This window comes from Cicer arietinum, chromosome 5 (assembly GCF_000331145.2).
Source record: "Cicer arietinum cultivar CDC Frontier isolate Library 1 chromosome 5, Cicar.CDCFrontier_v2.0, whole genome shotgun sequence".
Taxonomy (NCBI): Eukaryota; Viridiplantae; Streptophyta; class Magnoliopsida; order Fabales; family Fabaceae; genus Cicer; species Cicer arietinum.
In genome coordinates, this window is record NC_021164.2 from 72,007,867 (window position 1) to 72,034,619 (window position 26,753).

The 26,753-nt window shown below is 32.6% G+C and overlaps 3 protein-coding genes across 4 annotated transcripts; 1 reads left to right on the top strand and 2 right to left on the bottom strand.

Annotated features, from left to right (window-relative positions):
• Window positions 1–122: 122 nt before the first annotated feature.
• Window positions 123–5,020, bottom strand: LOC101511243 (O-fucosyltransferase 31). The gene is made up of 10 exons (XM_004501586.4): window positions 4,700–5,020; window positions 4,540–4,602; window positions 4,043–4,124; window positions 3,867–3,937; window positions 3,637–3,725; window positions 3,348–3,551; window positions 1,897–2,167; window positions 1,068–1,295; window positions 757–954; window positions 123–584 (listed from the first exon to the last, which is right to left on the bottom strand). The coding sequence occupies exons 1-10, from the start codon at window positions 4,823–4,825 to the stop codon at window positions 375–377; spliced, it is 1,542 nt and encodes a 513-aa protein (XP_004501643.1). The 5' UTR covers window positions 4,826–5,020; the 3' UTR covers window positions 123–374.
• Window positions 5,021–8,070: 3,050 nt separating this feature from the next.
• LOC101510717 (mechanosensitive ion channel protein 3, chloroplastic-like) lies at window positions 8,071–20,177 on the top strand. Of its 2 annotated transcripts, none has more exons than XM_004501585.4 (12): window positions 8,071–8,530; window positions 9,155–9,277; window positions 15,853–15,979; window positions 16,068–16,165; window positions 16,245–16,358; window positions 16,763–16,823; window positions 17,077–17,226; window positions 17,392–17,502; window positions 17,649–17,816; window positions 17,924–18,037; window positions 18,818–18,874; window positions 19,386–20,177. In XM_004501585.4, the coding sequence occupies exons 1-12, from the start codon at window positions 8,424–8,426 to the stop codon at window positions 19,857–19,859; spliced, it is 1,704 nt and encodes a 567-aa protein (XP_004501642.1). In that variant the 5' UTR covers window positions 8,071–8,423; the 3' UTR covers window positions 19,860–20,177. The 2 variants fall into 2 exon arrangements, with proteins under 2 accessions (XP_004501642.1, XP_004501641.1); XM_004501584.4 differs by having other exon boundaries at window positions 8,074–8,530; window positions 9,123–9,277.
• Window positions 20,178–20,838: 661 nt separating this feature from the next.
• On the bottom strand, window positions 20,839–22,002 carry LOC101510389 (uncharacterized). Its single transcript, XM_004501583.4, has one exon. It carries the CDS (start codon window positions 21,766–21,768, stop codon window positions 21,088–21,090), a length of 681 nt encoding a protein of 226 aa, XP_004501640.1. The 5' UTR covers window positions 21,769–22,002; the 3' UTR covers window positions 20,839–21,087.
• Between the last annotated feature and the right edge of the window lie 4,751 nt (window positions 22,003–26,753).

Sequence of the window (26,753 nt, forward strand, 5' to 3'; positions counted from 1 at the left end):
TTCAACAACATGCAATTTTTCCCATTTAACATTCATCTCTTGAAATGTGAACCGAGTTCAGAAGAATTTAGATGAATATACCTTCAATTGCATGCTTTTAAAAACCAACAGAACACTGCAAGTGGATAATCTGGGAGAGAATAATTGAACTCCACTGTGATGTAGAACAACTCAAAGACTAAAGCATAGCATAGTTAACACAGTATGACAAATTTAGTTACATCAGATTGTATTTTGAACTTGATTTGTTTGTAAGGAGAGTAATCTGTCAAAGAGGAGCATTTTTGCACCCAATGGCTATTTTACATCAACTATAGAAGCCATAAGTGTAGTTGAGCTAAAGATCAATTAACATTTTCCAAAACTTGTTTCCATTAAGCTTTGCACATGCAATCAGGAGCAGGATACGTATATATTGATTGCTTCTCCTTTCTTAATCTTATCTGCCCTTGTCTGTTTTTATGTCCATCAAGAACAGTGCGCTGAAATTCTGACCAGCCTATGCTCTTATTCTGAAATAGTTGACCCAAAAGTGCCATGTTTGGTCTGATAGTCTTCAGATTCCTGTAAGCACGATGTGCCACCTGAAGAAGCAAAAAATGTTTGGTTTAAACAGTAAATATTGGGAATTTACTTCATTTCTTCCACCAATGCAGAGCATATTATCGTTCTGTTAAGGACTCTTAAGTAGCTATGCAACGTAATGTAATTCCTCACAATTGTTAAGTTTCAAATATATTTAACAATGATTCTTACCAGAGCATTGTGCATATTGCCTGGAGAAGCAGAAATGAAGATGTCACTGTGCAAGCTCACATGATAATCAACAGCAGCTAGTAAGGATGCCTTTCCTTTAATCTTAGTCAGCTTCTCTGCAGAGACTAGACTCTTCTTATCTTCCATAAAAGGAAATAATTTACTTAATGTTTCCAGCCTAGCTTTTCCACCATAAACCTAAAAGCATAGAATCAATCCAGACTAATAAGTTCAAAACTAAAGCATAAAATGATAATGAAGAAAAACTTGTGCATAACCACAAGCTATCGAGTCATGTGCTGCTACTGAACCTTGTGGGAAGCAAGATAAAGCCGTGTGCTGTTGTTGAACCCCAAAGCAGCTAGGAGCAATCCAATCTCTTCAGGAGTCAGCGGGCAACGCCCCTGACTTCTCAACTCTTCATCCGTGAATTGAGAGTTCAATACTCTTCCCTGCCAAAGCACCTGCCGGTATTTAGCTAGAGCAAGTTTCTCAGCTTTACCCCCACCAAAATCACAAGCTGAATGGGCAGCCATATCCTGCACAGAAAATTTGGAATCAAAGACACGTCGGTGGCCATTATTCAACTAAAAAGAGCCTTAGTTTTCTGAAAAAATATAACTTGTCATTTATATAATCCGATTGCAAAAAGTATTCACAACTGATGCAGTTTTTTGGTTCTATAGGAGCATGTATTAACCAGTACTCTACAACAGGAGAATAATCATCGTTCAAATTTCAAACATATGCAAGCATGCTAATATATTAACACACAGAGGCAGTGCATACAAATTTCCTTCAAGCTGTAGTTACCCCTAAAAGGTATTTAAAAGATATTTAACGCGTCTTGTATACAAAAGCATCCTCTAGTATTACCTGGATCCTCCACTACAGAAGCATACATCGTCAACTTATTCAAGCACACATGCAAACACAATTACAGAAACTAAAATTGAAAATACTTCGGTGCTAAATATATTTGAACCGATTAAAGGAATTAGTCTACTAACATGCAAGTTGTAACTGTAACTACATAGCAAACTACATTCAGCATATAATATTGTAATCGCAATGCAATAACAAGACTCTGCGAATGAAATTAGAGTGAAAATATTTTGAATCCTAGCAAGAAGACTATACTTTATCAAAACGCAGATGCAACACAACAAACTTCCCGCTTTGCTGTTTTCCAAGTTTATCAGTTTCCTCTAGCAAATAGTCATTCCCTTCAGCTTGGTTGATGCTAGCATTGTTGCGAAGGTGGTGAACAAGGATATCTCCTAATTCCTTGATATGTGGAACAAAATTCAGTGCTTCAAAATTGACCTTACAACGGAGACGTTGGATGTCTGATGGCAAGCCGTTGAACGTTAAACGATGAGAAAACGGTGCAATGGCCGCAACACCATAACTGTATCAACGAGAAAATCTACAACATTTGAAAACAGGTATTTATGTAAATAATGCATATCTAAAGGAAGATACTAAGTAAGTGGCTTATGGCACTCAGCAAGCATATTTAGAATTTTATATACGTCAAAGAGTAAATTACAATGTGATATTTATAAGAATGAAGGTGAGGCTTGGCACAATGATTGGAGTTGCTACTGTGTGATTAGCAAGCCACATGTCGAGTTGTAAAAACAGTCTTTTGCAGATGCAAGGTAAGACTAGCTATAATAGATTCACATGAGTTCAACCTTCCCTGAACTTTGCCATGGCAGGCACTTTATAGCACTATGTTGCTCTTTTTATATAAATTTAATAGGAAAATAAGTAGGAAGAAAACACCTTAAACAAAAATTTGCACATAATTCAAACTATGTAAATTCCAAAACCGGTTACTATAAGAAAATTTTGCACATAATTCTTGAAAGAACCAAAGACATTTTTTTCTTCCATCTTAGGTATATCCTCAAGTTACAAATTCACTTATACCATGATAACTATTCGAATCAATAAGCTATGACAAGTGATAGTAGACAAAGAAAATAGGCATTTGACAACAAAAAGTGTCTGCCTGCTCAGCAGTGCCCTGAGGGTGTTGGGTAGTTGTTAGATGTGAAATATGGATGGGTGACACTGACAGGTGACAACAAAGGCATGATCTTGTGCTGGAAATAGTTTCCTTTATATAACTTGTCTGGAAGTTGAAATTATTTTTACTTTGAATAGAAGAAATCTCTTGTCTCTTGAAACTATAAATTAAAATACTTTGTTATTTTCTATAGATAAATTAAGCCTTAAACTGTAAGTTTGTGGGAAAAAACAACGGCTTGAATGGTAGGAGAAATCTTCATTAAGCCTAGTGCATCTTAATAGATTTTATAAGTTTACCCAATTTTATTCTAGAAATATCTCCTGCTTTTTCCCGTATGGGTGAGACAATAATTGATGGGAAATTGAGATATGCTGTCCATGCTCAATATTGAAGCTTATACACAAATTATATTATGGAAATCCATTCTAATAGCTAGTTGCAAAAGCTTCTAAGTCAAGACATTTTCTATATAGTGGTAAAACCCTAGTGCATTTGGGGGCAAAAACAATGAAGGAACATAACAGAATTCTAGGTTAAGCTATTTAAATACCTCTGAAGTACTGGCAATACATTTTCTATATACCAGTCAGCAGTAGCTTGAACAGGTGCTGTTTTAATTCTAGTATCTCTTATTCCCGTGGCATAGTACTCTCTTGTGCTCCAAGAGTACTCACTGGGAAGCTCTTTCACTATAGACACTTCACCACGGAGAACTTCAATGAAGTGATCCACATCAAATATATCTGCAAATGAACTGCAGAAACATAACAGCACATAAATGGCTATTATGAAAATTAAAGACATAAAGGTTGCAAAAATAGTCCACTCTGGATACATACCTTGAATCCTGCCAAACCGGATTTACTTCAAAATGCGGGATCACCAACGTTACATTCAAAATTTTAGCCACAGCAACAGCATCACATATCTTTTAAAATTGAAAATGGGGGTATTAGATAAGTGATCAAATTTTAAGATATCATAGATACATGATAAATTACCACTAATTTTTCTACCCTTCATTTCTTTAATCAGATTATACCCTTTCAGCACAATTTCGTTAACATACCCCCATCTTTTGCTGGTTCAATCCTCCGTCAAGAAAAACTTGGATATAACCCTGAGATTTTTCGGGAAGAGCTGCAATAAATTGAAAGGAAATAAATAAAAAAGCAAGAACCATTAGCAGAAAAAACAATCCTGAATTTCAATTAAAAAAAATCCAATTTAAAATTTGAAACCCACAAGGTGATTTTGGAGGCATGGTACAAGGTTTCCATCCTTGGTAGGCCAAGGGAGACCATAGATTAGTTTGTACTTCAACAGACTGAAAAGAATAACAAAAAAAGCAACAGAATTAGGCAAATTCTAAGGTGAACCAGTTAAAACCGTAGACCAATACTTAAAAGTAGCTCAAAACACTAATTGGTAACACTTTTTATAAGTTACCAGTTCTCTCCGTCTTTCTTTTATGTCACTTCGACGAGTTAAGTTTTAAGGGACCTATTCATTTTTTCTTATTTGTACATCAAGTCACTGTCTTATTCATAAAGTATCGGGAGACCATTCCGAAGAGTGTCCGACTTTTAAATACTAGTCTATCGACCACGATATACCTTCGCATTCACCCACAAAATTAATTAATAATAATAAGAAGAAGAACACTAATAATAATTGGTGATATTGAAAAAAATCATGAACAGAAAAGCATGTAACATTAATGTGTAACATACTGTACTCACAGTTTTATGTTGCAGAGCAGCCTGTAGCAATGTCACATGCCTAGGTTTAGGAGCAATCCACTCCTGCAATTGCAATCAATTCAATCAATCATTTTATTTTTAATTTATGGCGATTGATTAATTCATAAAGGAAATAAGAAAGTGGAAAATGAGGAGTTACGGAAAAGAGAGAAGGCGAAGCACGACCGAGAGGTTGGAAGAGATTGGGAAAGAAAAATGGTAAGAGAATGACGAAAAGAAGAGCAAAAGCGGGTTTCTGAGAGTTGTTCAGTTGGTGAAGCTTCATTGTGGCAAATAAATAGTGTTTGTTTCAGTTATGACGATTCATATGCTCCATTCCCTTTGATTCATCTGAGTCTGCTCAGTCAGGGATCCAAATCCAAGGCTTCTGCAATTTTCCTTTTTTGACAGAAGCTTCTACGATTGCCTATTTCTGAATCTTAATAATATTATTTGTACGATAATTGAGGTGTTAGATGAGACCACTCTTCAAACCATTTTGCTACATTTCCATTTTTGCTATCCACACCCATCAATCTTTTTATAAAAAATAAATATTTAAAATATTTTTATTTATTTATAACATTTTTAATCATGAATTCACGAAGCTTACGTGAATTCCATGCACGTAAACTCAATTTTTGTGTATATGAACTCAATTACTTATCTGACACTATGTATATGTGATTTGAATTTATCTTATGTGAATTGAATTCACGTAAAAATTTTTATTTTTGAAATATTTACAACTTAAGTGAAATGTGAGTTCTCGGAAAACTTCCGATTTTAAAATATTTACAACGCACGTGAACGCTACTTTGTTGGATGACAAAGCTTAATTGGGACATAGAGTTGCCATAACACCCCAAAATTGTCTAACAGTTTAAAAAAAAAAAAATACTCCTTAGCTATTATTTTGTTTGTTAATAAGAGAATTTTAATTAATAATTTATTAAATAAAAATTGATACATAATAAATCAGAATAGACCATTCACTTTTGTGCAAACCATTCTCATTTTCAGATGTCATCCAAAATTTTATATTTATACTCTATATATAGGGTATCAAATCATAAAATAACTATTGTAATTCCATTAATTTTATATTTACTCTTGGATGAGTTGTGATACATAAGTTATAAAGTTATGAATTGTGATGACTATTTGGTTAAAAATATCATAAATAGGCAAATGACATTCTAAGTATTTTATTTTTATAAAAATTTAAACATTATAGATAGAAAAAATGGAGGTATAGATAACAATAATGTTTAACAAATAGTATTTTATTATAAACATCTATCGATTTTTCGCCCTTATTAACAAAAAAGTTTTCACAGGAATGTTAATCTATTTATTTTATTCGTTGAATGTTTTTAAAATAATATTTATATTTAATGTGTTAAATATAACTTTTTATATTTTAAAATAAATTAATAATGTTATTAAAAAATATGTTTAATAATAATAATAAATAAGTAAATTAAAAATATATTTATACTTATAGACAATTTAAAAAAAAAAATCCTTATAATAAAAAAAAGAAAAAATGAAGTATATATGGAACTATTATTATTATTATACCATACAATTTGATTGTTTTAGCTGGATTTATAGACACATATTAATCCATTATATATTAATTTAAAAAGATATTAAAAATTTAGGTTTGTTTTTTTTTCCTCTATTGAAAGAGAGAGTCGGTTTAGAGTAATAGCTAAAATCATCTATCTAAATCGTTTTATATCTCTTTTAATCTAAATAATTAATTTTTACACATTTAGTTTTTTTTTCGTATTTCGTTTGTAAGTTCATTGTTTTAGTGTGAGATTTGTTGATTTTTTTCGTCTTGTTATGGTATTATTATTTTTCTTTCTATATTGTTATGATGTTTATTTGTTTCATATCACCACATTGAGTTTTGATCAAGTGTCAATGCATATCCAGTCAATGATTTTTGTGTATTTAATGTTACAACTCTGAATGCATGAAATTTCAGACACTTTAATTTTATCATATTTGTAGGATTTGTCACTTTTGTAAATATTTTACTGTATGATGTCATTAACATGAGTGATGTGACTTTGTTCGCATACTTATTATTTTTTATTTTAGCGATTTTGAATTGTATTGTTCTTGATCAGTATAATATTATACTAATTTGAATAAATGAATGTTGTTTTCTTTTTCCAACAAAAATTACATATGTTTGCTTTTAAATGTAGACTCTAATGGTCATTTTTATTTTTATGATCGAGACAATGACTTAAATAATATCAGTTCGATAAAAATAAGAAAAAATAAACGAGAGAAGATTGTGAGAGAGTTAAATCTTAACTATACAACCAAACATGAATGATAAGGATTAAAAATTATTTAAGTGACACATGATAACTTAAAAAAATCAGGCTAAATTACACCAATTGTCCCTTAATTTAATTTCAGATAACGTTTTAGTCATTTATCTTCTTTTTTTTTTCCCGAGTTGGTCATTTATTTTAATTTTAAGTGACAATTTGATATTTTATGTTATCATTTTTTTTACAAAAATTCAAAAAAATCATCAAAATTTTCAATCAAAACCCATAAAACTAATAATCATCTTCAATATAATGCAAATTTCATCAAATCCATAACTCAAATATTCAAATAAACTCATATTTCATCTCCAACAACATCAAATAAAGAATAAAAATATGAGTTTATTTCAAGATTTAAGTTATGAATTTGATTAAATTTGCATTTTATTGAAGATAATAATGAATTTTATATGTTTTTTTTGAAAAATTTGATAATTTGTTGAATTTTTGTAAAATAAAAGGACAACATCGTTGATATTTTAAAACATAAAATATCAAATTGTCACTTAAAATTAAAATAAAGGATCAACTCGGGAAAAAAAAAAAGATAAAAGACTAAAACATTACCTGAAATTAAGTTAAGGGACCACAAATATAATTTAGCCCAAAAATCACATGACTTTTTCTTATAATTTTGACCATCATCTCATTTGTTATACTCCACACACACACACACGCACGCACGCACGCACACAATAAATCATTTAAATCGGTATCTACTCAATAACAAGAGTAACATATCATATATCCCTTAATCATCAACGTCAATAAATCAATAGAATGAACATTCAAATCACAGTGTCATGTACATTCAAGAACTACAACCGTGGTTTAACTATATTTTATTTATTTAAATCTAAGTCTTGAAGGAATAATAAATTACAATAAAAATCACTTACGGTTAAAAGTATAAATAGACTAAATTGAATTTCGTTATCGAAAACATAAGTTTGACTTACATTAAAAATATCATGTTTGAGTCGAAATGATAACGCAATATATATAAAAAGAATTATTATTATTCAAAAGAAATGAAAAATACCATTTCCAACTTAATAAAAGATATTGAGTTGGAATCAAACTCTATAAATATTATAGGGTTACCTTTACACGACTTGAGGGATAATATTTGTTTAAAAAAAATAATTACAGCAACCCAAAGTGTCTTACACTAGGTCGATCTGCCTTAAGTATTTCCACTCCTCATTTGCGATTACGTGTGCCAACGGGAGTCCGATTACAAGTAAAAAGATAGTAGTAAATGTTTTGGTTTGTGTTATTTGCAAAGCGGTGATTGTTTTCGTCGAATATTAGCATCTTTGATTCCCTTTATTTTCTTTTCCCCATTCATTTGGAAATAATCACATATCGGCGCATCACTGTTATCTCTCCCAAACTCTCCCTCACTCAGGCATGTTAAATCAAATTAAATTATCTTTACACCATCTTCTTTACTTTTATCAGTTCCATTGCTGAGCAAGTTGTTCAAGGAAGGAATTCAGCTTCTTGCAGTTTCGATGTTGCATGACGTCTTACTTCACTTCAATTCAACAATGGCATATTCTGGATCAATTCGATTCTCTCACGACGTTAGGTTATACAGTACTCATGGAAGCTGTACTTTTTGTCATGTATGTGCTCATTATTTTATATCATTTATTCTCCTACAGATTTCATGTACAATTTTTATTTTCAATTTATTTATCTCTTCACAGAATCCCGTTCCTGGTAATCGATTATGTTCTGTTGCCTTCAATCATCGCCATATGGTTTCATATGTCTCTCAAGTATTCAAATTTCATAATATTTTTTTTTAGCTTGCTACTTATTTGATAGTTTTTTTGCCTGAAACTTCATGGATATACAGTTATTGTATTGAAGAACCATTTTGGTCCTGTCACTATAGTCCCTGAATGTATCGAAATAGTACATACATCCCAAGTATATCTTTTGTTAGTAATTTTATGGACTAAATTGACGAATAAAAAACATATTTGAGGATTAAACTGACCAACTAAAGACACATTCCTTGACCGAAATGACTAACAAAAGATACATTTAGGTATATTTTTGTAATTTTGATACATTCAAAGACTATTGTGTTACAAAGCTTCACACATTTAGAGATCAAAATGTCTGTTTATCTTAATTTAGTATTGGATTCATGTGTTTCTGTTTACTTTATTTCTAAATTGATGTAGAATTTTCTTTGTGAATTGACAGAGACTGAATTCTTCAGCACTCGTATTTTCCAGATTACATTCTCAACTTAAGCCTGTACCTTCTAGATGTAATATTTTGTTGTGCCGATCTGCCCTAGTACCGGCTGGAGGGTGCGAGGCTTCGCTGATGAAAGTGGCTACTGTTTCTTTGTCAAGGTCCTTCTATTTATCTCTTTTGTAGTTGACAGAAGTTTCAACATTCATTGGTATGCATGTCGTTAGAATTAATGTAAATAGGGCAATTATGGACTGGACTCATGTAATTATGGTAATTAGGATAACAATAACTATAAATTCATGTAGTTATGAGTTATGATGTATAAATGAATGCTAGAGACTTCCCTGACTAATTTTAATCATAACTATCCATGAGTTTTTATTAAATCTGAAGGGAACATCAACGTACCCCCCCCCCCAGTAAAGAAGGGGATGCCCTAGAATCAGACTATTTTCCGGATATAATTAAGATACATGGATTCTCTCATTTGCTTTCTCATTTTCCTCTTTCCGAGCATATGTCCATGTTTATCTTTTATTTTTTAATATTCCTGATAGTTTCCTTTTCCATATTGCAATATAGTGTAAGTATATGTTTGGTATCATGGTGAGTTTGTCAGAATTATGGTGAGCCACCATGATACCTTAAGTTGATTGGTTATGTAACTTTTACTTCTAGCTAGACTTCTTCTGTGGTAACACTGTCATGTAACTAATGCCTACATGTATAAACAACCGTGCTTATTCGTACTTTCTGCAAATTATTTTACTTAGATGTTACTAGTTATAAGTTCAGATAGTGATTATGATTGAAGGGTATACCTTACCAGCAGGCTTTCTGTGACGAATTTCACTCCTCTCCCGACTACTTTATGTGGTTAGCTAACTAGTGTCAGGATACCGAGTTTGGCCTAATACAAATGAAGGTGCTAAGTAGGGAAGTTAGGGGAGTATTTGTAATATGTGGTACTAAATTAGAAGCCTTTGGAGATAAAATATGTTTTACCAGCAGGCTTTCTTTGACACGTTGGTATCAATTTTTCTCTATATTTTGGGTAACGAATTTCACTCCTCTCCCGACTACTTTTATGTGGTTAGCTAACTAGTGTCAGGATACTGAGTTTGGCCTAATACCAATGAAGGTGCTAAGTTGGGAAGTTAGGGGAGTATTTGTAATATGTGGTACTAAATTAGAAGCCTTTGGAGATAAAATATGTTTTACCAGCAGGCTTTCTTTGACACGTTGGTATCAATTTTTCTCTATATTTTGGGTAACGAATTTCACTCCTCTCCCGACTACTTTTATGTGGTTAGCTAACTAGTGTCAGGATACTGAGTTTGGCCTAATACCAATGAAGGTGCTAAGTTGGGAAGTTAGGGGAGTATTTGTAATATGTGGTACTAAATTAGAAGCCTTTGGAGATAAAATATGTTTTGGTAGCTAGTTTTTAGTTAGTTAGTTGTAACTACTTTTGTTAGTTAGTTCTAAATTATAAACAACTTGTATATAAGTCAAAGCAAGCAATGCTGACAAAAACAAAAAGCATATAGAATGCAAGATGCAGTTTTGTAGAAAGTGCAGAAAACTGGCAGCATAAGTGTATCAAACATTGTAATCATTTCATCTCACATTAGTGATAATTTAAAATTAGATCCAGTCCCCTAGACGTAGGCATAGGAGTTGATCTCTGAACTGAGTTAACAATTGTGTGTGTTAATTTTAGTATTGCAAGACTTAATTATGTTTAACAGAAAACAGAGAACTTTCTCCCTTTTGTAATATGATCATTCTCCGTTTTATTTTCATCAATCTCTGATTTGAAACCAAGAACATTCTTGGTTTAGAGACTGATTGATCTCCGTTTGTAACAACAATTGGTATCAAAAGCACAGGTGTATTCGATTCAAAGAAAAGATGACATCAACAAAGTATGTACTTGAAAAATTCGATGGGAAAATTGATGTAAAATTGGATGATGAGGATCAAGCCCTACTGTTGATAAATTCATTACCAAGCTCTCTTGAAAATCTGTGTGATACACTCCTTTATGGTAGAGATCTTTTGTCGTTAGAAGAAGTGCAAGCTGCACTAATCTCAAAAGAATTAAAGAGGAAGTCTGATGGGAAAGAAGAAAGCAGTGGTAGGGATTGTTTGTCAAGGCCCAGGCAAGGAAGAAGAATCAAAAACAGAAGAATAAGTTCAAAAATAAAGAAAAGGACAAGTCTAAAATGAAGTGTTTCATATGCAAGAAAGAGGGGTATTTCAAGAAAGAATGTCCAAATTGGAAAGGAAAAGAAGAATCAAATAGTGATGATGATGATGGAAATTCATCTAGAGCCTCTGAAGGATATGAAAGCACAAAAGTTATTATGGCAAATTCAACTGAAATCATGGATGATGATTGAGTGCTTGACTCAGGGTGTTCATTTCACATAACCTCAAATAGAAATTGATTTATGGACTATAAAGAAACTGATGGAGGCAAGATGATTATGGGGAACAAATCAACCTGCAAGGTAGTTGGAATTGGCTCAATCAAGCTGAAGCTGGAAGATGGAACCATGAAGATTTTGTCAAAGGTTAGACATGTTTCAAAGCTGAAGAGGAACTTAAGTTCTCTAGGAATGCTGGAAGAAGTTGGCTGTTCATACATAGTAGAGAAAGATACTCTAAAAGTCATAAAAAGATCATTGGTAATCATGAAGGGATCATGATATCTACCTTCTCAATGGTCAAACAGTGACAAGAATGACAACAGTGGCAGTCCAAACATCAAATAAAACCAGCTTGTGGCATCAAAGGCTGGGACATGTAAGCCTAAGAAGAATGCATGTTCTGGACAGGCAAGACATGCTAGGCGGGGACAAGATTATTGATCTTGAATTTTGTGAGTATTGTGTGTTTGGAAAGATGCATAGGGTAAAGTTCTCTACAGGGAAACATTGCTCAAAAAGAATTCTGGAATATGTTCACAATGATCTATGGGGCCCTGCAAAGATTGCTTCACATGGAGGTAACAAGTACTTCATTACATTTCTTGATGATTATAGTAGAAAAATATGAATTTATTTGTTGAAAGGATGAAACATTCAAAACCTTTAAAGATTGAAAATCTATGGTTGAAAACAAAACTAATAAGAGGATTAAGACCTTAAGGACAAACAATGGTCTTGAATTTTGCAGTGAGGAGTTTACTAGTTTTTGCAAAACTCATGGTGTGAACAGGCATAAGACTGTAACGCACATACCTTAGCAAGATGGTATGTCTGAAAGGATGAATAGAACTCTACTTGAAAGGATGAGATGCATCCTGTCAAATGCAGACATGCTTGCACAATTTTGGGGAGAAGTTGTCCATACAACTTGTTGTTTGATAAATTTGAGTCCTTCAACTGCAATTGAACTCAAAACTCCTCAAGAAATATGGACTGGGCATGCTGCTAATTACAGTCACCTAAAAGTATTTGAATGTGTTGCATACTATCATGTAAATGGAGGGAAGCTAGCCCATCGAGCCAAGAAAGGGTACTTTGTTGGATATCCAAGTGGTGTAAAAGGTTATAGGATATGGTGTCCTGAAAGTAGGAAATGTATCATCAGTAGAGATGTTAAATTTCATGAGGTTGATCTATATAAGTCCTTAAGCAAGGCTGCAAGTGAAAGTTCACATCAAAATGAAACTGAGAGGTTTGATCTTGAGGTGGAGCAAGTCACAGAAAAGGAGAAAGATCAACAGAAACCAAGAACATTCTTGGTTTCAGAACAACAGCAGGCTCAACAAGACAAGACTGATGTAAACCCAACTGAACATGCTATGTTTCTAGAACAGGAATTAGATGATTTTAACCTCATCAGGGACAGAGAAAGAAGGACATCAAAACCCCCTCAAAGATATAGCTATGCCGACATAGTCAGCTATGCATTACATACTACTGAATAGATCATACAAGAAGATCCCAGGAATTACAATGAAGTTGTCAGGTCTCAAGACAAAGACAAATGAATTTTAGCTATGACTGAGGAGCTGAAATCACTGAAGAAGAACAACACTTGGGAACTCATACCTAAGTCTGCCAACTCCATAATTGTAGGCAGCAAGTGGATCTTCAAGAGGAAGGAGGGAATTCCAGGAGTTGAACCACCCATGTTCAAAGCAAGGCTATAGCAAAGGGATTCACTCAAAGGGAAGGTGTAGACTACAATGAAATATTTTCTCGTGTAGTCAAACATGCATCTATAAGGATAATTCTAGCCATGGTAACACACTTTGACGTGGAGTTAGAACAGATGGATGTCAAAACAACATTTCTCCATGGTGATCTGAATGAAACAATCTTAATGCAACAATCAGATGGCTTTAGGACTTAAGAAAAGGAGGATTGGGTCTGCTTGCTAAAGAGATCAATCTATGGACTAAAGCAATCACCAAGACAATGGTATTTGAGGTTTGATTCATTCATGCTCAGTCAAAGCTATGCTAGAAGTAATTTTGATAGTTGTGTGTATTATAAACAAGTATCATCAGCAACATATATTTACTTGTTGCTATATGTGGATGACATGCTAATAGCATCTAAAAATATGAAAGAAATAGAGAGATTAAAGAACCAGCTGAAGAAAGAATTCGAAATGAAGGACTTGGGGCCAGCCAAAAGGATCTTGGAAATGGAAATCATCAAAATTAAAGAGCAAGGAAAACTGATAATTTCTCAAGAAAGCTACATTGGAAAGGTCCTATGTAGATTCAATATAAGTAAATCAAAGACAGACAACTCTCCACTAGCAGCTCACTTCAAACTTTCTTCAGCCGTATCACCAAACACAAACCAGGAAACAGAAGACATGAAGACTATACCATATGCAAGTGCCATAGGGAGTATCATGTATGCTATGGTCTGCTCAAGGCCAGACATTTCTCATGTTGTAAGTGTCACAAGCAGGTTTATGGGAAATCCAGGAATGAGCCATTGGCAAGCAGTCAAATGGACTCTAAGGTACCTAAAGGGAACTCAAAGTATGTGTTTGGAATACAACAAAAGTTTAGAACCATCAAAATCAGTCCAAGGATTTGTAGACTCTAATTTTGCTGGAGATTTAGATAGAAGAAGATCTCTTACAGGATATGTGTTCACAGTGTTTAACAACACAGTCAGTTGGAAAACTAATCTTCAACACATAGTGGCATTATCAACAACAAAAGCAGAATACGTTGTTCTTGCTGAAGCTGTGAAATAAGGAATTTGGCTAAGAGGATTGATCACTGAACTTGGTGTTAAACAAGAGTCTGTTTGCATAAGTTGTCACAACCGAAGTGCCATTCATTTGAGTAAAAATCAAATGTATCATGAAAGAACCAAGCATATAGAAATCAAGCTTCATTTCATCAAGAATGTCATTCAAAGTGGTAAGATAAATGTGGCAAAGGTGCACACAAGTGACAACTCAGCTGACATGTTTACAAAACCTGTCACACTTAGCAAATTCAAACACTGTTTGGATATGCTGCAAATCAAATCCAGGAACTGAGATCAATGACTAAGAGGATTTGATTTGAAAAATCACAGGCTAAAACTTCTCATTTGGTACCAAGGTGGAGGTTTGTAATATGTGGTACTAAATTAGAAGCCTTTGGAGATAAAATCTGTTTTGGGTAGTTAATTTTTAGTTAGTTAGTTGTAACTACTTTTGCTAGTTAATACTAAATTGTAAACAACTTGTATATAAGCCAAAGCAAGCAATGCTGGCAAAAACAGAGAGAGAGAATATAGAATACAAGCTGCAGTTTTGTAGAAAGTGCAGAAAACTGACAGCATAAGTGTATCAAACACTGTAATCATTTCATCTCATATTAGTGATAATTCAAAGTCGGATCCAGTCCCCCAGACGTAGGAGTTTATCTCTGAACTGAGTTAACAATTGTGTGTGTTCATTTTAGTATTGCAAGGCTTAATTTTGTTTGACAGAAAACAGAGAACGTTCTCCATTTTGCAATTTGATCATTCTTCGTTTTATTTTCATCAATCTCTTATCTGAAACCAAGAACATTTTTGGTTTAGAGACTGACTGATCTTCGTTTATAACAAACAGTATTGCTTATGTGGCAGTTAGTGGGGACAGGCAATCGTATATAGGGGAGGAGGGAGCATGGAAAGGGAATGATTTTTTGTCATTTTCAGTTAGAATTGTATAGGTTGGGCAAAGGGAGTATCATCTCTTCTCCAAGGAGCAACAACTCTAGGGTTACGGGGAGTTTCTCTTCTGTAGTACATCTCGTTTTCCATCAATAATTCAATTTTTGTTTCTCTTGATTTCGGGTTTCTATCATAATGTTACACTAAAGCTGCAGGCCACATGGTTATTTCCCCCCATCCTTTCTGTATGGTATTTCTTTCATATTTTGTTGAGATTTCTGTTGGGCATGTGAATTATGAAGTACGGAGCTCTGGTTTTCCTTTTGGGAATGGTGGTGGTGGAGGAGTGAGTAGATATTGGGAATCAACCAAACCCCGTTGAAACTCTAAATTTAAATATTAATTAGAAAAATTAACTGACTGCGTGATATTGCGACGTTTTATATTTATTGTTTGCATTAAGTTTTATCACCGTAAATCATATCATCTAGTGCTAAATTTAGTTGTTGCATCCTTTCTTCTTTTGTCAGCTACCTATTCCTGAGCAGTGAATGAGTGAACACAATCTCTATGTAGATATTTATTTTTTTAAATTGATGTAGGTCATGTAATGCCATATCTGGAAGACCAATTGTGCTTCAATTGATCCCGGCCCTTGGTATCATTGGCTTTGCCATCTTTGGTCTTGAGCCTCTCTTACGCCTGTGCAGGGCTCAATTTCTCCAAGAAGTTAGTATCTTATATTATTCCATGTGTTGTCTAAAGCAATTGAATATTATTATTAGTTGACATTCTGTTTGATAATATATGTTTTCAGTGGACTGATAAAAGTTGGAAGAAAAGTAATTCACGTTATATCATGACATCTTATTTTCAACCTTTGCTGCTGTGGACTGGGGTAATGCTCATCTGCAGGTATCTTTCTAGATCAGCAAGTCTTTTCCGGAAGTTTGTGAAGTCCTATTGGTATACACCTTGACATAAACTGTTTCAGGGGTTTCGATCCACTTGTCCTACAATCCGAAACCAGTCCGATTATAAAGCAACGGCTGCTGAGTTTTGTAAGATCTTTGTCAACCGTGCTTACATTTGCTTACTGTTCCTCAAGGTAGATTTGATTCCGTGCAGAATTATGTCCACATTTATCACTATTCTAACCATATTACTAATATCTTGCACCTAATTGTAAGATTAGCTTATGTTTTCGTATTGTTGGAACATGATGTAGCGCACACACAACTTTAAAAAAATGAGGGGACGAAAAATGAAGTGCATGCACAGTGAAGAGTCTTCTTGTTTAAGTTAATTCTACTATATTTTTTATTTGATCTTTTATGATGTTTTATTTAGCTAATATGCAGATTAAGTAATGAGTCCTGTTAACTGTCCTTCCACTTTGTAAATAATAATTATTTCAGCCACTGATTTATTACTGTTATGTGTTTAGATTTAGAGTTCTTACTCCTTTGTTTTGTTTAAATTTTAATGTAATACTGTATATCCTATTTTCAGCTTTGTTAGACAAGCGCAAAAGTTCTGTACGGAGACAAACGATTCCAGTAATGAAAGAAATGTACGTTCTTTCAACAGATTCTTGCCATAATAATGGGTTAATTTTGTTCTGGGTCCACTTAAAGCTTTTGATGAATTGTGCCATTCCAAATGAAGATTAGAAAAGTAACCAAACTATGAAAAATAAAGGATGATTTCCCTCATTTTCATGTTGCATATTTTAGTGAGGAAATTCTACAATGTTAATTTTGAGGGCATTCCTAAAATTTAAACGCAAATCTTAATTCAATGTAAAATTGTATTGTGCATGACAGATTAGCATTGATCTTATCGGGAAAACTGTATATACTGCAATATGGGTTGCTTCCGTGTCATTGTTCATGGAGTTGCTGGGTCTTTCCACTCAGAAGTGGTTGACAGCTGGTGGTTTGGGTACAGTGTTGCTTTCACTTGCAGGTCGTGAGGTACAGTTAGGCTCTTTGATACTTTCTACAAGAACAATTAAGTCATCTTATTCATTTCATTTTTTTATGGATAATCCTCTGTATTCGATTTCATTAGATTCCTTAAGAGCAACTCTTCAAGGAATAGTCGTGCCATTCTCACTTCATTTTTTGTGATTCATTTAGATATTCACAAACTTCCTTTCAAGTCTGATGATTCATGCAACTCGGCCGTTTGTCGTGAATGAGAGAATCAAAACAAAGATAAAAGGATATGAGGTTTCTGGTAAAGTTGAGGTTAGTACGTATTACCTAACTTACTGAAAAGGTCATTTGAGAGAACTGAAAAATATAATGTTAGTCCAAAGTGAGTGGTTTCCATTATAAGTGATACATATAATTATTTATTTATTTTTTGCATTAAAATTTCATATTTTCTGTAGCATGTAGGCTGGTGGTCGCCAACAGTAGTTAGAGGTGCTGATTGTGAAGCAGTTCACATTCCTAATCACAATTTGAGTGTAAATGTTGTGAGGAATCTTAGTAAGAAATCTCATTGGCGCATCAAAACTCACCTTGCTATCAGTCACTTTGATGCTAACAAGATTAATGTGAGTACTCTTGGTTTAGTTGCTTTTAAAAAATGTACCGGGACTTTCTGATGGTTATCTCCTCATCTAAAAACTGAGGCAATATCTTTCTTAATTTGCTCATGCAGAGCATTGTAGCTGATATGCGCAAGGTTTTGGCCAAAAATCCTCTAGTAGAGCAGAGAAAATTGCACAGAAGGGTTTTTCTGGAGGATATCAATCCAGAAAATCAGGCTCTTATGGTTGATACCTTTTTTCTCTTCATATTTTATATGATTATGAATTCCATTTTCTTTTTTATTTTTAGTATTGGTTCTGAAAGACATTTATAAGGCTAATCTTGAGATGCATCTGATATCATAGCCAGGGAAAAGTACCTTGTAGCTTTGAATTTAAAGCACTGCTTTCCTCTGCTTGTTTAAATTTCTAAAAGCTACCTTAATAGATTTTTATAGGATGCCTAGTGTATGGAAATCTTGGGCGTATTCCTCTTCTTTGTGGAATTCTTTTTTATTCTTTACCATTAATAAGTATAACTTCTATCAAAATAATAATCTTCTAATTGGGACGGTTAAGTAATTTTAGTGTCAAATATGTTACCTATATAGTTATGCTGTTATTTGCCACCATCAGTGAATCAGGTTTCTAGTAACTCTGACTAAATTCTGAGGTTTTCTTTCAAGTATCTGCTTCACAATCATATATGTTCCAGAACTTGTTTTTATTTATCATCCATTGCATTCCAAAATTGTTCTCAATTTTTTATTTTATACTATGATAGTTTTCCAGTGTCTTTTACGTCTTGTCTAGAAATTTTTCAATCCATGGAATCTTATTGGCTATCTTTATCAATGGTGGAAATGAAGCATTTATTTCATTGAAATTTTGGAAATATGTTCAAATCTGATTTTAGCTCCTCCTATCTTATCTACTCTACTATTAGTTGCTATGAATTATCACTTTTCTTCTTTTCATTTCTCAACTGCCAGTATCTTATAAATACATGCCTTTTTCTGTTGCAGATATTAGTATCTTGCTTTGTTAAAACTTCACATTCTGAAGAGTACCTCCGTGTTAAGGTGAGACTAGGTTGCTAATAGAAAATTGGCAATTGCAGTTACATAAAGTGTGATGGTGTAGTATAATAATGCCTCTATTACTAACGCAGTTCTTTCAACTTAATTGTCTTAGTAGCATTCTCAATTCCTCACCCATATTTATGTTTAAAAACCAAATTTTAAGGTTCCTTTAACTATTTTTATTTCCGAGAAAAACTTTAAACTGATTTTTAAACTATTCTCTTCATTCACTCTTTGTAGTCAGAATTTGCAGAATGAGTGTTCCACATGATGGATGTTTTCAGCTTATTATATATTGTTTCATTGGTGTTCTCAGCTTATGAGAATCTTGCCCGTTCGGACAATATCTTGACCCTACTCTTCAATTTACCAATTTGTCTCTGTCAAGCATTTCATCATGAAATATCATTATGATTTAATTTATATTCTTTTTATAATCAATTCATTTTGTTTGGTTAACTGTTGAGTGGCTCACTTCACTTTGAGTGATAATTATCATTTGATAAAACAGGAGGCCATTCTCTTGGATCTTCTTAGAGTGATTAGTCACCATGGAGCTCGGCTAGCGACACCCATCCGCACAATTCAGAAGATGTACAGTGACTCTGATTTAGAAATCGATCCATTTGATGACGCCATTTTTGCTCGTTCCGCAGCAAAGAGAAATCTCTCTTTCCCAGTGATAGATCTACCTTATAAAGTTAAGCCTTCGACTCAATCGACAATTGTAAACGATGAGAAAGATGCCAAGATTCATGAAACCTTGGTATCTGAGATCAAAGTAGATGGTGAAAAAGTTGCTGTGACATGGACCCCCTCTTCAAGTGTAAAGTCTCAGGATAAATTAAAGTCAACATCTGAAGCCAAGACCAAGAATGTGGATTCTGATAATTCAGTCCAGAAGGGCTCTAAATCGGCAACAATACCACAAACTTTGTTATCATCCAATGAGTCTTCACCATCAAAGCAAGATGAAGAAAAATGATCTAGTTGCCCTTTTTTTTAGCTGGATATTTGATATCCCTAACTGATTAGCCATTAAGGGAGATCTGATACTATCAAGTTCCTGTCATCTGGGTCTAGGGAATGGTTCGATTCGTTATCAATCTATTATTACAAGCAGCCTTAACTTGTATTTAAATGAGGTTGATTTTAGCACTAGAATTAGAAATTAGAACCTAATTGAATACGCATATTATGTACATAATTTGTGTCAGATTCTTTGAATAGCAGCATTGCGAGTTAGCAAATAGCACCTGTTAATGAGACAGCATAAAATGAGTTAAAATAAGCATTTTTTCCATTGGTGCATTTAGAAGATAAAAGAATAGTGCAATTTAAATAGTTCTCTACTAAAAAGGTGAAACTAAAAAACCAAAACAAACTGTAAGATTGTAGTAGATGCTACCTCTGTTTCATTTTAGAGCAACTATAATAAGTTAGTGTTTATTCCGAGCCAAGTAAACAGTATTTGTCTATACTCCAATGTTTCTTTTTTTTTTTTTATTAGTTGATTTATGATGTAGTAAAATAATGTTTCTTTTATTAAAAGAAAAAGATACAAAAACATATAGTGCAAAGAAAGTTGATAAAATTTCAGGAAACTTGTTTATCATATTTTAGAAATAAAACGTAAAGACTAAGGATTCTCTGCCTTTATTACTGCCAGTAGAAACTGTCATGCAAATATTTCATCAGGGATTGCCATTTCCAGTTGATTCATTTCATCTTACAAACCATAAACGGTTAAGGACCCAATCATCCATCCAACTTCTTTAGAAACAGTATATGACCGAATCACATTCTTTTTTTATAAAAAACTACAATACCTATAATAACATCACATTCTTTTTTTATAAAAAACTACAATACCTATAATAACATCACATTCTTCAATTAAATTACATTTTATCCATTGCCACTACAATTGAACGTAACGGTTATATCTTATGACATTGACAAGATAGACAACGTAAACAATTTTATTGGTTGTTAATATAAAAAGTTGTCCTAATGTGAGGTTTGCATTCTTAATTAACCAACCATTATGACATCATTTAGGCAATAATAACAATTAAGGAATTAGCCTACTTATATTATTTCTACTCTCTGAACATAAAACAACAGAGAACCTGCCCAAAACCATGACCCACAAAACCATGAGACAAAGAACATTGATTAAACAACAACAACAACAAAATAATCAAATCCACCTATCGTTTCCGCGTAGCAGAAGCAACAACATCACCACCATTTCCTAAATTTTCAAAAACAAAACCCATCGGAAACATCCCCCAAGAAACATAATAAGCTTCTTGTCCAGGAACAATCGGCGGAAGAGACGGAATCGAAACACCATGAAACGATTTGTCACAATTCTGACACATTAAACAACATCCCTCATAAACCTTAGCATACTCATACAAACGATAACAATAAGGACACGCGGTCCAAAAAACCTCCAAACACAAAGCACCGTCGTTTTCAAATTCAAACCCCTTATCATATTGGGCCTTTTGGGCCGGATCAGATAAAACGGCCCAAGCATCAGAAACAAGTTTGAAAGCGAGTTCGGCGAAGGAAAAAGGGTTCTTATCAGGGTGAAGGAGAAGCGCGAGTGTACGATACTGTTTCTTGATGAGATTTAGATCTTGAGAACTTCGATTGATTTGGAGAATAGCGTACCAATCGAGGTGGTGGTTGTTGAGATTGAGAGGCTTTTCGGCTGCTTCGAGGACGTCGACGATTGCTAGGATCTGGTCGGAACCTTCTAGAAGAGGTTCGGTTTCTTGAACTAGAATGGCTAATTCTCTTGAACCTTTAAGATCTCGTTTTTGTAATAGTTCTTCTCCGATTTCTAGTAAACGTTCTGCTTCGGCTCTGTTTGTGTTCATTTCTTCTTCTTCGTCTTTTGGATTATAATGAATGTGACTCAATCTCAAGCTTGGTTTCTTCGAGGATGAAAGTTCCAATGTGTTCACCTCACGGTAAATATATTGAAGCACTGTTCTTTTTTTGGTAAACTATTTTAATATTCTTGTGCGGATTAGTCTATACGACTATAATGCGTGTCACTTCAAGATTTTGTTTAATATAAGAGTTATGATACATCAATATGTTGTGAGACACGCTCTAAGTACATCGCAATTTACATATTTATTCATTGTGTTCAATTTTTTTTTCTTTTTTTTTACAATTTTATACAATACTTATTACAATTTTGCAACTTACATCCCTTTTTCTAACCACACCTCTTAAAATTAAAAAAAATAAAATATTTAAAATACTCTTACTTATTTATTACATTCTTTAAACTATAATCTCTGTTTTTTTCTTCATGTTCAACTGTTATCTTTCTATTTTCATATTTTATTTCACATTTATATTCATCATTTTTTCTTATATCTCCTTATCTTCTTCCTTCATTTTCAACAACTTCAACATCTTCAATAGCTCATATTTACATCATGTTTGCTTCATTTTGTTCTTTTTGTTTTTTTACAATGTTTAGTTATGGTTATGTAATTGAAACTAATTTTGGTGAAAATAAAATTCATTTTGTCAACTGATTTTAGTTACGCAAACTGAGTCTGTCCATAAACATACGTGAACTCAATTTGTGTAACTCAGTTTGCTTATGACCTACATGAACTCAATTTACCCAAGAACATGAGTTCATGTATGTTTTTGGACATGTTGAATTCACATACGCAAATTCATGTATGTTTCTGGGCAGACTTAATTTACATAACCAAAATGAATTTCATTTTCACCAAAATCAGTTTCAATTACATAACCCTAACTAAATATTGTAAAAAAACAAGAAGAATAGCAAGATGATGCAAACATAATATAAATGAGAGTCAATAAAGATGATCGAAGATGTTAAAGTTGTTGAAAATAGAGAAAAAATGATAAAGGATTGTGAGAGAAAATGATGAATATGAAGTAGAATATAAATATAGAAAGAGATGTTATGGTTGAATATAGAAAGAAAGATTATAGTTTAAAGAATATAATAAATAAATAAAAGTAATTTGAGTATTTCATTTTTTTAAATTTGAGAATGTGGTTAGCAAAATCGAGGTATAAGTAGCAAAATTGTAATTATTGTTATTCAATAAAATTCAAATTCAATCTCTTACACGTATATAAATTCATAAATGCGCGTGATAAAGATAACAAGGAAATATTTTATTTTATTTTTTAAATTAAGTAACATACAACTTTATATATATATATATATATATATTATATATATATATATATATATATATATTATATATATATATATATATTGTGGTGTATGTTGTTGTAAATTTAGATTTTATAATCAGTATATTTTATGAGTAAAATAGTTTTTATGAGTAGAATTGTGGTTGTTGGATTATCGTTATCGTTTGTTTGAGTCTAATATATGAAGGTGACATGCTATCTATGCATCTTTTCTTGTTACATTAATTAATCTAACTAAATGACATGCATCTTGTAGATTGGTTTAGTACGTTTAGATACTCAATGCATCATATAGATTAATATGTGTATATAAACTAAAATTTATTTTATTCAATTTTTTAATTATTAAAATTATATTTTTTTTTATTATACTCAATTTTTAATATTAAAACAAAACCTCCAAAATCACTAAGACCTTATAAACAATCTTCCTTGTAACATATGGTTTTTTTTTTAAAAAAAATACTATTATTTTTACATTTTTTAAGATACATATGAGTTATAATTTATCAATTAAATAGACTTATTTGATCTATTTTATGGATCAAATGATTGGATGGACCAAAAGATTTGATCTATTTGATGGAACAAATTCGTCTTTAATTATGTCCAAAACTCAATTAGGTAATTACACTAACATTTCTCACTCTCTTCTCTTATATTGTCCCTATCTTATTTTTAAGCATACTCTCCCTATTTCTATGATCTCATCTCCACGTCCGTTGATTGTGATGAATTTTGACTAGACCTAACATATATTAATAAATATGTTAATTAATATAGATATTGTGATGTATGTTGTTGTAATTTTGAGTTTTATGAGTGAAATTGTTTTTATGAATATAATTATGGTTGTTGGATTATCATTGTCGAAATGTATATTTGAGTCAAATACGTGAAGGTGACATGTTATATGTGCATTTTTTCTTATTACATGAATTAATCTAACAAAATGACATATCATATAGATTCGTACACATAGATCATCAATGCATCATGTAGATTGATATGTGTATATGAACTAAAATTTATTTTACCTAGTTGTTAATTATTAAAAATGTTTGATTTACTACCTCTATGTGATAAACGTTAAGAATTTGATCATCAATATATATTTGTAAATTTACAACTTAAAATTCTTGTATACCATACAATATTATACCTTTTATTTGTCCATTAAAATTTTAAAAATTTAGTCACCCCAATATTTTAGTTGAAGCTTCGCCACTAGCCTTAGAAACAAATATATAAATTTTTGTTGATCAAATTATAATTTAGATATTTATTATAAAAAAATTGGAGGAAATAATTTATAAAAGTAATTTACAAAAGCAACTACTAAATGATTTATAAATATCTAAAATAAATTTTCTAACTTACATTCTAACTATTTGAGTTGTGAGTTTTATCTAAAAATATAAAAATCAAACTAAATGATCATGCAATAATTTAACCAAAATTAATTAAATTAGTTTGATATTCTTTTATGGATTTGAGTCAAAGTTGAACTAAATCAATAAGTCCTACATTTATTGATTTGAAATTAGAAATGACAATGGGTAGGGTTTGAGTATGGTACTATAGTACCCGTTCTCATACCCGCGATTTAAAAAAATACTCATACTCGTGCTCGTACCCTATTGAGTATCAACTTTAATATTCGTACCCTTACCCTTTGGGTACCTAAGTCCCCGTACCCATACCCAGTACCCACGCTTTAACTAAAAAAATCGATAAATAAATAATATTGTTGTGATTAAATTTAAAAATTATTCAAATATCTTAAATCCAATCATAAAATATTATAAACCAAAATATTTTATAACTCAAACATTTTAAATGAACACTCGTTACAATACATATTTAAATATCCATAATTATATTTTATGAAGTTACAAGTCATACTGTAAGACCCATAATTTTAAAGTACCATTTTTTGTATTTTTGGTATATTTTGGATTTTGGCTCGAAGGCTTTTAAGCCAAAGTTATTAATATTTTGGAGTTTTATAATCAAAAAGATATTTCGATGCCAATTAGAATTTCTCGTCGATAAATAAATTAAATTTAACTGCGGAAAATACTTTACGGTTAATTTAAGGCGTTTCGGGTGAAACGGTAATTTAATAAATATCTAGATTTTGAGATATTTGTTAAGTTATATTAATTATATATATATTTATGTATATATGTTTGATTGAGGGGAAAGGAAAAGGAAATAGAAAAGAAAAGAAAGGAAATAGAAAGGAAAGAGAATAGAAGAAAGGAAAAAGGAAGGAAAACAAAATCCCTCGTCTTCTTCCTCTGTTAACCGTGAGACCAATTTTCCTCCTCCTCCCCGTTTTCATTTTCGTCGTTTTCTTTTCTTCAGAACTAGTAACCCAAGGTTGGGTGAGACTTAGATCAAGGTTTTTGCAACTCCATTCTTCCTCTTTGATTCGAAAACGAAGAAAAACGGTTTTGAGATCCAAACACAAACCCCTCCGTTTCTTCATGATCCAAGCCTCATTTCTCGAAGAGATAGAAGGAAAAGTTGATCACCACCACACTACGGTGCTAGTGAACTAATTTGGGAGCGGCGTTGCGAGCGGAGATTTTACCGGAATTTCTCGCAGTACCGGAAACGCGCGTTAAAGCTAACGTTGAGGTAAGGGCTCCTTCCAAACTTCTAGCTTGTATTAGGGACTTATCTGTAGTTGTGTGGGAAGGAAATTGTTAGGGTTAAATGTGTCGATTTGGGGAAAAACCAAACTAGTGCGTTACGGGTAAAACCCTAAGAGTTAGGTTTTGTTTATAGTGATGAATGTTTCGTGGTAAATGAATTTGAATGTCATTGTGTATGATTATGGGTAAATGAAACTTGATGTTTGTTAATTGGTGTGGTTGCTGTGAATTATGGTTTGAATGTGAAAGTATGTTTGAATTTGTTTCTGTGGAATTTGAAAACCATTAGAGTTAAACGAGTATTAAAAATGGGGAATCTTTTAATACCTCGGTTTACTTAATGTGCATTTGAGGAAAAGGTTTAAGTTAACTGGGCGTTGAGAATGGGGAATCTCTTAATGTCCCGGTTACTTAACGATCGTTTTTGAAAATCGTTCCGGTAAATGAGTGTTAAGAATGGGGAATCTCTTAATGACTCGTTTACTGAATATCTTGTGTGAAAATCGTTTAAGTCAAAAGTATATTAAGAATGGGGAATCTCTTAATATGACTGTTTGCTTAACGTTTTGTTTTGAAAATCATTAAGTTAAATCGGTATTAAGAACGGGGAATCTCTTAATGACTTATTTAATTAATGTTGTTTGAAAGTCGTTTAAGTAAATGGGTATTAAAAATGGGGAATCTTTTAATATCTGCATTTGCTTAACGATTGTTGTGAATGGAGTCTGTGTATGCTCATGCATTTCATTTGGTAAATTGTGTCGACCCGTGATAGGTGACACCTTGGTAAACTGTACGGACCCGTGATAGGTTGTACGTTTGCGATTTACATTTTAGTAAATCGTGTTGACCCGTGATAGGTGACACCATGGTAACTGTACTGACCCGTGATAGGTGGTACATTTACGATTTACATTTTTGGTGAATTGTGCTGACCCGTGATAGGTGGCACCTAGGTAAACAGTACTGGTCTGTGATAG

What these genes read in the sequence shown, in the direction of transcription:
- LOC101510389 (XM_004501583.4), bottom strand. Translation starts at nt 21,768, where the DNA reads ATGAACACAAACAGAGCCGAAGCAGAACGTTTACTAGAAATCGGAGAA.
- LOC101511243 (XM_004501586.4), bottom strand. Translation starts at nt 4,825, where the DNA reads ATGAAGCTTCACCAACTGAACAACTCTCAGAAACCCGCTTTTGCTCTT. An exon ending in CATGCCTCCAAAATCACCTT is followed by an intron (nt 3,938 to 4,042) that starts GTGGGTTTCAAA and finishes AATTTATTGCAG; the next exon opens with CTCTTCCCGAAAAATCTCAG. An exon ending in TGCATCTGCGTTTTGATAAA is followed by an intron (nt 1,296 to 1,896) that starts GTATAGTCTTCT and finishes TTTTCTGTGCAG; the next exon opens with GATATGGCTGCCCATTCAGC.
- LOC101510717 (XM_004501584.4), top strand. Translation starts at nt 8,417, where the DNA reads ATGTTGCATGACGTCTTACTTCACTTCAATTCAACAATGGCATATTCT. An exon ending in GCTACTGTTTCTTTGTCAAG is followed by an intron (nt 9,278 to 15,852) that starts GTCCTTCTATTT and finishes AAATTGATGTAG; the next exon opens with GTCATGTAATGCCATATCTG. An exon ending in ATTCCAGTAATGAAAGAAAT is followed by an intron (nt 16,824 to 17,076) that starts GTACGTTCTTTC and finishes TGTGCATGACAG; the next exon opens with ATTAGCATTGATCTTATCGG.